Raw genomic sequence first — 12512 nt, 5'->3', positions numbered from 1 at the left:
GTGTTGTTGACTTGTATTTTTGAGAACATAACTCAAAGTAACCTCTTTGTGACAAGCGATTTGCCCTTTGGTATTATTCTTTGATACTGTCAATTGATCAAATTTCTTGGAGCTGCCCCACCTATATTATAGATAGTGAGTCCCCATTATGTATTCAGGGCTACTAACAGGGATATTTTAGATGATGAGATGTACAACATTATGAACTTACTCTGCTGGGTAAGTAGTTATGCTATGACCAAAACAGAGTGGGAATTTCATGGGTCATCCTTTTTCTCCTTCATGCCTTATCATTGTGATGGAGACACTAGTGGCACAGTGATACCATTTGAAGTGTAAATGCTCTTCATGACTGTCTTCTCTGAGGAAAAAATACAGCTATGTTTATCTATGTTAAAAATCAGGTCTAGCAAGTGTTCATCTGCAGAAGAAGCATATATTTCATAGGATGCGTGTGTATCAATTGCTTAGTCAACAATCATGCCACTATGTTCTGCATTGCAACAGGAGTATAACAACTTTACATCACTGTGTGAAAAATACTTTTTTTAGGATTGTAAATTAAAATTCAAAAGAAAGAAGAAGTTGGGATAGAGGAGTGACTGATGTCAATGTTTTTTGTTAATCAGAAAATCATAGTGATTGGAGTCAGTGAGTTCTGGCATCCTCTAAAACTAGGCATTAGCAAGAAGTTCCTAGTTAGGAATGGTCAGAATATTCAATATATGGCAGAAAATATGTTCTCTGAGAGTTGCAAAATCCTGATGAGATAACTCCTGGACTGACAAAAGTCTTTGCAGTTAGGACATATTCTGCAAAAAATATCCAGCATTTTCAGCAATAAACAGCATTTTCTATGCGGGAAATACTATTTTTGGGCAAAAGCATTGTTTTCTATGCTATGGATGCTGTTTCTGCACCAAAATATGATATGCAAGTCTTGTGAAGAATACATTCTAAACTGCAATTCATCTTCTAAAATTGTGCAGTTTTAAAAGACTTTCTTGCATGAAGAAAAGACATTACTAAAACTGTCAATTACTTCTTTCAAGACGAAAATTAGCAAAGAGTTACATCCATAGCATCAGGTCAGCCGTCTTGCCACATCTATAAATATCAGACCTGTGAGAAACAGTTTGAGTGTACAGAGTTATAAACCAACATGTCCCATGTATTTTGATAATACAGAACTTTATAGTTGGCACTCCACTTTTGCAGTGGATGAACACCCTAACGTGTGGACATGTGTAGTTGGGACAGGTGGCATGCTGCAAATGCATCCTTCTTTTCAGAAACTGCTTGATGACTTCTTCATGTCAGTGATACATGAAATGGGCTCATATGTCAAGAGCACAACATGGTTATTTTTACATGTTATTCATTAAGCAGAGAGTGGAATTATAGAATACTTCCATTTTCTAGAATAAAGCATAGTTTTATCCTAATCTTAAACAACATTTCTAATGATAGGTCATAATTATTTTTTCCCATTAAAGTATGCAAATTCTCCTTGTTTACCACCAGTTTGTGCTAAATCTTAAATTCTATTTCAGAATCATAATATTACAACATCCTGCCTTGCCTGCCTTGGGTGCTTTGATCTAATCTAAAATGCAGCCTTAGAAATAATGGTTGTGATTCTAAAGAGTGGAAAGAGAAATTATCTTTAGCTTGCAGCTTGTTTTACAAAGGTTTCAAGTAGTCCTTTTTCTCCCCATAACTCAATCTAGCAAACTTTTGGCTCAGTCCTTTTCATGCATACTCACCAAGAGACTAAAAAAGATGGCTGATAGGATCAATTAGGCCAGTGGCATGCACTTCAGAATTTTAATAGTACTTCATTATTAATGAGTAAATATCTTAGAAAAAGGCAGTATTAAAAAAAAACCACATGTAAAGGAACTAGCACTTGGTAATAAATGAGATTATTTGAGCTCCAATATTTTAACTAGGCACATAAAGTTCAGAAAGGCAGTTAAAAGTATTCCAAGGTAAGTGGAGCAATCTATGGTAATGAAATTGGTCTTAGTAATTCTCTCTTTCCCCTTTTCTCATTCTCTCCTCACTCTCTCCAGTGAGTTTTTCTTAACATGCTGTTTCCAGCTTGTCACGACCCAGGCTGCAGAGCACCAATAACCATACACAGAGGCCAGAATCTATCTAATATCTTTATTAAGGAAATAAGTAAAGGCAATAAAAATAAGTGTAGAATATAGTTCAGAAGATGACCTTTCAGGAAAGGTCAAATATAGTCCAGGAAAACAATGTCCAATATGATATAGTAAGGTCCAAAGTTGTAATCCAGTAACCGAAACACTCACTTGCCAAGCAAGGTGAGGGGAGATGACAAGGTCCTTTAGTCCATGAAACTTAGGCAAGGCAAGGAAATAGCTTGATTCTTGGTACACAAAGCTTGATTCAAGGCAACAAGGAACGAAGAACAGGGACAAGATCCGTGGTAAACACTTGGCAAGGTCCGGGAAGCAAGGCAAGGTCCTGGAAAGCAAGGCTGAGTCCTAGGTAGCAAGGCAAGGTCCGCGAAGCAAAACAAGGCAGGAAACAGGAACGAAGGCTTGGAAACGGGAGTAGCGCTGTCCACACACAACCTACTCCGGTAGCTGACGAATTGACTCCGCAAGATTCCTATGGGGCAAGGAACCTAAATAGGGTCTCGTTTTCCCACCAAAGAACACTTCTCTGGGGAACCAGAACCGAAAGTCAATCTCTGTGTCCAGATGCATGACTCCCTAAAGGTTCTCATGAAAGCAGTCTTAATCAGCTGAATGCCTGGCTGCGATTCTCAGGCTTCTGCGATTAGCCTGTTGAACTCCTTTTTGTTGTTGATAATAACTACGGCGAGAAAATGGGGGAGATTCTGACTCAGGGCTTGTTTGGCAGATTTCTGGAAGGCAAACCTCCTGCAGGTGCAAGGGCTCCAATTCTGGCTGGGAAAATTCCAATTCTGGCTGAAACGGTGGAAAAACCAAGTTTTCCTCTTCATCTGTCTCAACAGCGCTAGGAACGGGACTACATGGCCCATGAGTCATCACACTATCCCCCTCCTCAAGCCCCCTCTCAAATTGGGACTCTCTCCCCGAGGCGCGAGGCCGCGGCTTGGCGGGATAGGTCTGATGGAAGCGGCGGGTTAAATCGGGGACATGGACAGTGGAAGTGTCTTCCCAAGAGCGTTCCTCGGGACCAAAACCCACCCAGTCAATGAGATATTGCAGGCGGCGGCGGTGAAAGCGAGAGTCCAAAATGTCCTGAACCTCGAACCTCTCCTCTCCATCCACCAAAACAGGGGCGGGGGCCGGCCGGTCTACATCAGGGCGCACACCATCCGCCGGAAGGAGCAGAGAGCGATGAAACACTGGATGAATGCGCATAGAGCGCGGGAGTTGAAGTTTGAAAGTCACGGGGTTAAGTTGCGCCACCACTGGATAGGGGCCAATGAAACGGGCATCTAGCTTCCGGCAAGGGCGATGAGAGGGCAAAAAACGAGTGGACAGAAGAACCCGGTCTCCTACCTTGATTTCGGGGCCCGGCTGGCGATGATTGTCAGCGTGGCGTTTATAGTCCTCCTTGGCTTGGTCTAGTTGCTGGAGTAAAAGTTGTTGCACCGCTGTGAGTTCCTGCAGCCAGTCCTCTGCTGCGGGAACTTCTGAGGTTTCAATGACAGAAGGAAAGAAACGTGGATGGAAGCCGTAGTTTGCAAAGAACGGGGTTTCTTTAGTTGAAGCCTGGACACCATTGTTATAGGCGAACTCCGACAGCGGTAACAGGGAAGCCCAATTGTCCTGCTGGTAGTTCACATAACAGCGAAGGTATTGTTCCAAAGTGGCATTGGTGCGCTCAGTTTGCCCATCCGTTTGGGGATGGTGCGCCGAAGATAAACGAGAGTCTATGCCCAATAGTTTTTGTAGTGCTTTCCAGAAACGAGAGGTGAATTGGGACCCACGGTCTGTGACCAAACTCTTGGGCAACCCATGCAATCTGAAAATATGTTGAAGGAATAAATCTGCAGTCTCTTTGGCCGTGGGGAGGCCATCGCAGGGAATGAAATGGGCTAACTTGGTAAAAAGGTCCACCACCACTAGGATCGTGGTGAATCCACAGGAAGGTGGTAGATCAGTGATAAAATCTGCAGAGATTATTTCCCACGGGCGAGATGGGGTAGGAAGGGGATGCAGAAGCCCTGAGGGCTTTTCCCTTCTTGTCTTGGAGCGCTGGCATACTGGGCAGGTATTGACGTATTTTTCCACATCCTTGCGGATCTTGGGCCACCAGAAATCTCTTAGGATCAAATGCATGGTTTTAAATAGTCCGAAATGCCCTGCTGGCTTGCAGTCATGACACAGACGAAGTGCTTTTTCCCTGCCCGGTCCTGGAGGGATGTAGACATGATTTCTATAGCAAAGTAACCCATCCTTAAGCGAAAAGGGGAAATGTAGTCCTTGGCGAAGTTGGTCCTGAGCCCAGGCATCTGCTTGCTGACTAGCCCTGATTTCCTGAGCACAAAGGGGTCCTGGAGTAGAGGGAGTTGATTCAATGGGAGTGGATTTGGTGTTTCCCACTATGAGCGTGGCAAAGTTCTCGGGCTGCAGCAGTTGGGACTCAAAGGTCTCTTTGCGCCCTGCAGCATATTCCGGTTTCCGTGACAGAGCATCTGCTTGCTTGGTCTGGGCTGGGGTTACATAATGGATTTGGAAGTTAAAACGTTCAAAGAATAAAGCCCAGCGTTGTTGCCTCTGATTTAGCTTGCGGGCAGTTCTTAGATGCTCTAGATTCCGATGATCAGTATGGACCTCAATGGGAAATTTGGCCCCTTCTAACCAATGTCTCCAAGTTTCAAAGGCTGCCTTTATGGCCAAAAGTTCCTTTTCCCAAATAGTGTAATTTCTCTCTGGTGCGGTCAGTTGACAGGAGTAGAAGGCACAAGGGTGAAGGTGATCTCCCACTGGTTGTAGGAGTACAGCCCCAATCGCCACATCTGAGGCGTCCGCCTGCACGACAAAAGGGGTTTCAGGATCTGGGTGCTGAAGGATTGGCTGGGACGTGAATAATTTCTTTAGTTGCTGGAATCCTTTCTCTGCTTGTTCTGTCCAGCGGAAAGGCTGTTTCCCACGGATGCAGCTGGTGATTGGATCAGACCAGCGGGCAAAGTCTGGAATGAACTTGCGGTAGTAGTTCGCGAACCCCAAGAAACGTTGCACCTCTTTCTTGTTGGTTGGCGCCCGCCATTCCAATACTGCTGAAACCTTCGCCGGGTCCATGGTGAGCCCTAGTGGCGAGACACGGTATCCCAGGAAGTCTACCTCTTGTAGATCAAAAGCGCATTTTTCCAGCTTGGCATAAAGTCCGTGATCCCGCAATCGTTGTAACACCATTCTGACGTGGTTCTCATGTTCTGATTGTGATCTAGAAAACACCAAAAAATCGTCCAAGTAGATAATCAAGAACCGGTCTAGATAATCCTGAAAGATGTCATTGACAAAATGCTGGAACGTTGCGGGAGCTCCACATAAACCGTAATTCATGACCCGGGACTCGAATAAACCGAATTTAGTCTGGAAGGCGGTCTTCCACTTGTCCCCTTCCCTGATGCGAACTAGATTGTAAGCTCCTCGAAGATCCAGTTTGGTATAAACCTTGGCCCCTCGAAGCCGGTCTAAGAGATCCGAGATCAAAGGCAGGGGATATCGATTTCGCTTAGTGATATTGTTCAATGCCCTATAGTCCACCACCAAGCGTAGGTCCCCTGACTTCTTTTTCACAAACATCACTGGGGAAGCGGCTGGGGATTGAGAGGGTCTGATGAACCCCTTGCGGAGGTTTGTCTCTAAGAACTCCCTGAGAGCTTCTTGCTCTGGTTCAGTCAGGGAGTAGAGGTGCCCTCGCGGGATCGGGGCCCCCTCCACCAAGTCAATGGCACAGTCATAAGGTCTATGCGGGGGTAGTCTGTCGGCTTCTTTTTCACTGAATACATCCCAAAAGTCTGAGTATTTCTTGGGCAAAGTGATGATGGGTTCAGCGTCTGTGGTATGGCAGACCTTGGCTACCAGACAATGGTTTTGGCAATATTTTGAAGCAAACTGCAGTTCTCTGTTGGACCAGGTGATGTTTGGGTCGTGAAGGGTCAGCCATGGAATTCCCAAAATCACTGGGAAATGGGGAACCTCGGTAACAAAGAAGGAAATCTCTTCCATGTGTTCCCTTATCCACATTCTGGTGGGTTCTGACCATTGGCTTACTGGACCTGTCTTGAGGGGGTGGCCATCTATGGCCTGCACCACACGGGCGTTCTTGAAGTCGTGATATTGTAATCCCAGAGAGTCGGCATACTCTCTATCAATGAAATTGTTTGTGGCTCCTGAGTCTATCATGGCATGGATCATGACGGGTCCTTTTTTCGCTGACCACAAGGTGACCACTAGGAGAAATAGGACCCCGGTTGGCGGCTCTTGAGTGGGGTTTTTGACCGGGTTGGCGAGCCTCTCTACGCCCGGTCGCTGGCTTCCCCCGCCGGCTTCGCGCCAGCCGCCTCAGACGTCTTCGCCTCCGTGGAGGACGCCGCCGCCAGACGGGCGGCGGGCTTTCCTTTGGCTGGGCACTCTCTGGCAAAGTGGCCCCCGTTTCCGCAGTACCAACAGAGATTCAGGCGTTGGCGGCGGGCCTTCTCGGCAGTGTCCAACCTGGGACGCACATTGCCCAGCTGCATCGGCACCTCCTTGCTTCCTCTGGGGTATGGGGCTGGTGGCGGGGGTCTCCACACTGGACGCGGCTGGATGCCGGTGGGAGCGGGAGGTCTCGCTCCAGCCCTACCGCTCTGGCCTCGGATCCATTGCTTTCTGTTGGCCAGCATGACTTCAGCTCGTAAACATTGATCAATGAGTCCTTCAAGAGAGTGTGGAGGATCCACCTTGGAGATTTCCTCCAGCATCTCGATGTTGAGACCCTCCCGAAATTGTCCTCTGAGGGCTATGTCGTTCCAGCCGGTGTTATGGGCCAGCACTCGGAACTCGGCTATGTACTGGGATAAAGGTCTGTCCCCTTGGGAGAGGCGCCGGAGTTTGTGGCCGGCCGCCTCCAAATTGTCCTCGATTCCCCAAGTCACCTTAAGGTGATCCAGGAAGTGTTGCGCTGACCTCAGATGTGGGGAGACTTGGTCGAACAGTGCCGTCGCCCAGTTGGCCGCTGGCCCGTCTAGGAGACTGTAAATCCACGCCACCTTGATGTCTTCTTGGGGAAACTCGGCATTACGGGCCTCTAGATAAGCCTGGCATTGGCGACGGAAAACATGAACCTTAGAAGCTTCTCCAGAAAACTTGGTTGGCAGCGCCAGGGCCGGGAGACGGACCCCGCGTTCCTTCAATCCCCTTATTTCTCCGTCCTGCGCATTGAGCTTATCTCGGATGCGGTCCACTTCATCCTTGTCGATGGTGTAACTGAGTGGCTGGTCACCCGGTCCGGCTCCGGTAGACATTCTGGCCTAGGTTAATTGGTGCTTAGGGTGGCGGAGTCAAACTGTCACGACCCAGGCTGCAGAGCACCAATAACCATACACAGAGGCCAGAATCTATCTAATATCTTTATTAAGGAAATAAGTAAAGGCAATAAAAATAAGTGTAGAATATAGTTCAGAAGATGACCTTTCAGGAAAGGTCAAATATAGTCCAGGAAAACAATGTCCAATATGATATAGTAAGGTCCAAAGTTGTAATCCAGTAACCGAAACACTCACTTGCCAAGCAAGGTGAGGGGAGATGACAAGGTCCTTTAGTCCATGAAACTTAGGCAAGGCAAGGAAATAGCTTGATTCTTGGTACACAAAGCTTGATTCAAGGCAACAAGGAACGAGGAACAGGGACAAGATCCGTGGTAAACACTTGGCAAGGTCCGGGAAGCAAGGCAAGGTCCTGGAAAGCAAGGCTGAGTCCTAGGTAGCAAGGCAAGGTCCGCGAAGCAAAACAAGGCTGGAAACAGGAACGAAGGCTTGGAAACGGGAGTAGCGCTGTCCACACACAACCTACTCCGGTAGCTGACGAATTGACTCCGCAAGATTCCTACGGGGCAAGGAACCTAAATAGGGTCTCGTTTTCCCACCAAAGAACACTTCTCTGGGGAACCAGAACCGAAAGTCAATCTCTGTGTCCAGATGCATGACTCCCTAAAGGTTCTCATGAAAGCAGTCTTAATCAGCTGAATGCCTGGCTGCGATTCTCAGGCTTCTGCGATTAGCCTGTTGAACTCCTTTTTGTTGTTGATAATAACTACGGCGAGAAAATGGGGGAGATTCTGACTCAGGGCTTGTTTGGCAGATTTCTGGAAGGCAAACCTCCTGCAGGTGCAAGGGCTCCAATTCTGGCTGGGAAAATTCCAATTCTGGCTGAAACGGTGGAAAAACCAAGTTTTCCTCTTCATCTGTCTCAACAGCGCTAGGAACGGGACTACATGGCCCATGAGTCATCACACAGCTGGATGTGAATTGGAAGTTGCATTGAGGGAGTTCCCTCGCCAGCCTTAATCCATTTTCCATCTGGATTATACTGCCTGTGTAGATGGGGCCTATAGCAATGAATTCTTTAAAGTGTTCCTTCCTCTGAAATCCAGCCTACAGCACTTGGTACTGATTGGATGTCCCCACTCATGTATTAACCATGAATTATCCTGCTTAGCTTCCAAGATCAGATAAGATCTGGTGCCTTTAGACCAGTGGTTCTCAACCTGTGATGTTTTGGTCTTCAGCTCCCAGAAATCCTAACAGCTGGTAAACTGGCTGGAATTTCTGGGAGTTGTAAGCCAAAACACCTGGGGACCCACAGGTTGAGAACCACTGTTTTAGAGTATTTAGACTGCCCTTTGATAAATCAGGGAGTAGACGTTGTGTGGGTCATGGGAGGGGTTTGTGCTGTCACTGGAATCTAAAATCATCCTTTCCTGACAGCCCCAAAGCAAATGAGAACTTTCTGTTTCTCAAACATGATATATCTATGCTCCAATACAAAGCCTTGTTTTGAATAAAAGAAAACAATTTTGGAAGCAGTTTGCTTAATAATAAAAAAAAAGGTGAAATTCCTACTAGGCATGGCTATTGCCTATTCTAGCACACTCTTGGAATCTTTCTGATATGTTTTCCTCTGCAGAAAGGATTAACTTTCCCTAAGAAATAAGTAAAGCTATAGCATGTCTTTCTTAGTCATAGAGGTAGTAGGTCTGTCTTGGAAAACAAATCTATATAATTGTTTCTTTTTAACTAAGATGTTTGGGATAAAACATACTTCTTGAAAACTGTTGCATTTATAGATTCATTCTTGAGGTTTTAGTTGTCCTTCTAACTGCTGGTCCATTGTAACTGGGGAGGTATGGGGAGGGGGGAGGGAAGCAGGAGAGGAATCTCAGTCTGACTGTATTCGCTCATGGAGGCTTTCACTACTATCCAAGAGGCCATCTTACGAAGAAGAATCCGATTTTATTTCTCAAAACTCTTTTAAGCACAGAACAGATGGTTTCCTGGATGGTTTGAGACAATTAAGTTCTAGGCAACATAAAGAAATTGGCTCTGGAATATGGCAAAATTGCAGCTATAATAAAGCACCTTTCATGAAAATGGGGTAAACTGAGGAAATAGCTCACATACTTCAAGACATAAAAGTACATTACAAATTCATATATTTGTGGCTAGTAGACTCCACATAGAATTGTGGAGTTGAGGTTCTGTAGTCCAACCACCTACATGCAGGAACACACAATCAAATCTCTCCTGACAGATGGACATCCAGCCTCTGTTTAAAAGCCTCCAGAGAAGGAGATTCCACCACACTCCAAGGTAGCATATTCCACTGCTGAATAGCTCCTTCCATCAGGAAGTTCTTCCTAATATTTAGAGATTCCTAAAAGATTCCTCTTAGGTGAAATCTCCTTTAGTGCAACTTGAATGTGTTGGTTTGTGTCTTAGTCTCTAGAGCAGCAGAAAGCAAGTTTGCCCCTTCTCAATATGACATCCTTTCAAATATTTAAATATGTCTGTCATGTCTCCTCTTAACCTTCTCTTCACCAAGCAAAAATATCCAGCTCCCCAAGCTGCTCCTCATAGGGCTTGGTCTCCAGATCTTTGACCATTAGTCACAATTCTTGGGACACGTTCCAACTTGTCAGTATCTTTTTTGAATTGTGATTCCCAAAACAGACACAGAATTGCAGATGAGGTCCAACCAAAGCGGAATAGAATGGTACTGCTATTCCCCTCGATCTGGACACTATATTCCTATTGAAGCAGCCTACAATTGCATTGGTTCTTTAGCAGCCACATTGCACTCATGCTCAGCTTGTGGTCTACTAAGACTCCTAAATCCACAGGTATTGTTTTCAAGGTAGGTGTTACCCTCCCTATATCTGTGTATTTCTTTTTTTCTGCCTAAGTGCATGGACAAGTTTCAGAAAAATATATATATATATGGAAACCGGAAAAATATATCTGACCGCAATTTGCCATTAAGGATTCATTGAAATCATCTTTCAGGTCCTTCTAGCTATTTTTTTTAAGAAAAAGTGTTTCTTCCCCAGTTGTTTCTTCACTACAGCAGCCCCAATATATACAAAAAAAATCCCAAATGAAATTAGCTGTGGAAGAAGTAAATAAACATTGGTCAGCATTTGCATTGGGTTCTCTGTGAACCTAAATGCACATTGTTTAAAATAGCCCTTAGGAAGAAATGGTTTCAGAAGGAAAGTAACAATGGGTTTTTGTGCAGTGGAAGGGTGATTTATTCCCTGTCCTGCCCTTTGAAATCACACATGTCATATAGGCATTTTGAGGCTAAAAAGCTTGAAAATTTCAGAAGTGCATATACAATGATTAAGGAGTTATAATGCTTGAAAATAAAGTTAACGCCTTTAAAAAAGCTGAGACTATGGCACAAAAAATAACTTCTACCTTTGCTTACCTGTATCTGTCATTCTACACTACTGCCATGCTCTTATTATGGATGCATACAGAAATAATAACCATATGAGAGAAAAAGATTAAACAACTTATTGCTCAGCGCATTCTTATTTGTCTTCAATAAAGTGGAAGAGACTGGAACACTGTATTAAAGACAAAATCTCTCCACTAAAGAACAGTTTTTGAAAAAAAAACTTTGTAAAATATGATCAAAAATTTGAAAGTTGAACTTTCAGTCACAAACCTTCTCCTCTGAAATGATCCAAATTAGGCAGTTTGATTGCTTTAGCTCTGGCCTATTTAAATTCCAAATCCTGCATGAGGCTACACCTAGGTTCTAAGTTCAATTTTGGCACTTTTAGTGGAAGTTCACTTCATTCGGAAAGTGCCAGTCTGCATTGGCACAATTCAACTTGGTTTTCCTCCAAACCTGATGCACATTCTTAATAAGTAAGGATCAAAAGTTACGGTATGATTGCCTACTAATATCATCCACCGTACCAAGGTCCCTGCTCTCCCAGCATTTCTTACTTGATCCCAATCAGTATTTATGTGTGTAACTTAGCGATACTTAGGAAATCCCTTCATGTACCCTGGCACTTTCCCCCTTTAACAGGACACAAATGTTTCTAAAAGATCAAGCCTGAAAATGTGTCCAATAGGAATTAACAGTCTCCTTCCCCTGTAGAAATAGAGGCTATCAATTCTCAACTTTCCTGGCCATGTGAAATAGCAGGTTCTTGTCTCTGATGTCGCAATTTTGTTCAAAATAGTCTTGATGATGGCAGGGTACAAGAGAATGATAAAATCATAAAGATGACAGCCTAATCTTCAAAGATGACCGATCACAGATAAAAGATTAAGTAACTCGGCATTTGAAATACCAGATTATCTGTCTCCTGGCATCTTCTCTGTGTATGCCTCCTGCTGAGTTCTTTAGAGATATCACTAACATGTAAAGATGCTACATCTTATACACCAGAATTGCTACAGAGAATTCTGTTCCCTCAAGCCATCAGGTTAAAAGAAAAAGCTCTTCCTCTAAAATATTAGCTAATCAAACATATGTCTTTGAGACAAGCAAAGTACTTAGGCATGTAATGGATAAAATGTTTTAGAGTGGTTATTTAAAAGCATCTAAAATTGTTAATTTGGATATATAATCAGGACTTACAGGTGGCTCACAATGGATTATTGCTTATCACACACACCATTCATTGTTAATTTTATGTACTCTGATACAGAAAATAAACAGGATACTTACAAGAATAATTAGACATGCTGGTCCTATAAAACTCCATATGAAGTTGTTCTTTGTGCTGAGCCAACACCTGAAAAGTTAAAAGAACATGTTTTGAAATGTGTTTATAGATTGTTCTTTCACTTGGGAATTGGGTGATAAGAAAACTGACTCCAAGGGCCCTTTCACACAGTCCCTATATCCCAGGATCTGATCCCAGGTTTTCTGTTTATCCCAGATTATCTGGCAGTGTGGATTCATATTTAAAGCAGAAAACCTGGGCTCATATCCTGGAATATAGGACCTGTCTGGAAGGGCCCCAAGAGGTAT

The 12512-nt window shown here is 44.3% G+C and overlaps 1 protein-coding gene across 2 annotated transcripts in view; it reads right to left on the bottom strand.

Annotated features, from left to right (window-relative positions):
• Positions 1-12512, bottom strand: part of adgrl4 (adhesion G protein-coupled receptor L4) — a 157947-nt gene that overhangs the window by 25052 nt on the left and 120383 nt on the right. For both annotated transcript variants that reach the window (XM_016994882.2, XM_008114144.3), the window contains one exon: positions 12207-12273. In XM_016994882.2, coding sequence (XP_016850371.2) covers positions 12207-12273 — 67 coding nt within the window. The remainder of the gene's footprint in view (positions 1-12206; positions 12274-12512) is intronic.

The sequence above is a fragment of the Anolis carolinensis genome, chromosome 4, assembly GCF_035594765.1.
Source record: "Anolis carolinensis isolate JA03-04 chromosome 4, rAnoCar3.1.pri, whole genome shotgun sequence".
NCBI classification, from domain to species: Eukaryota; Metazoa; Chordata; class Lepidosauria; order Squamata; family Dactyloidae; genus Anolis; species Anolis carolinensis.
Note: the sequence above shows the minus strand (reverse complement) of the source record. Positions and strands in the feature narration are given on the sequence as shown.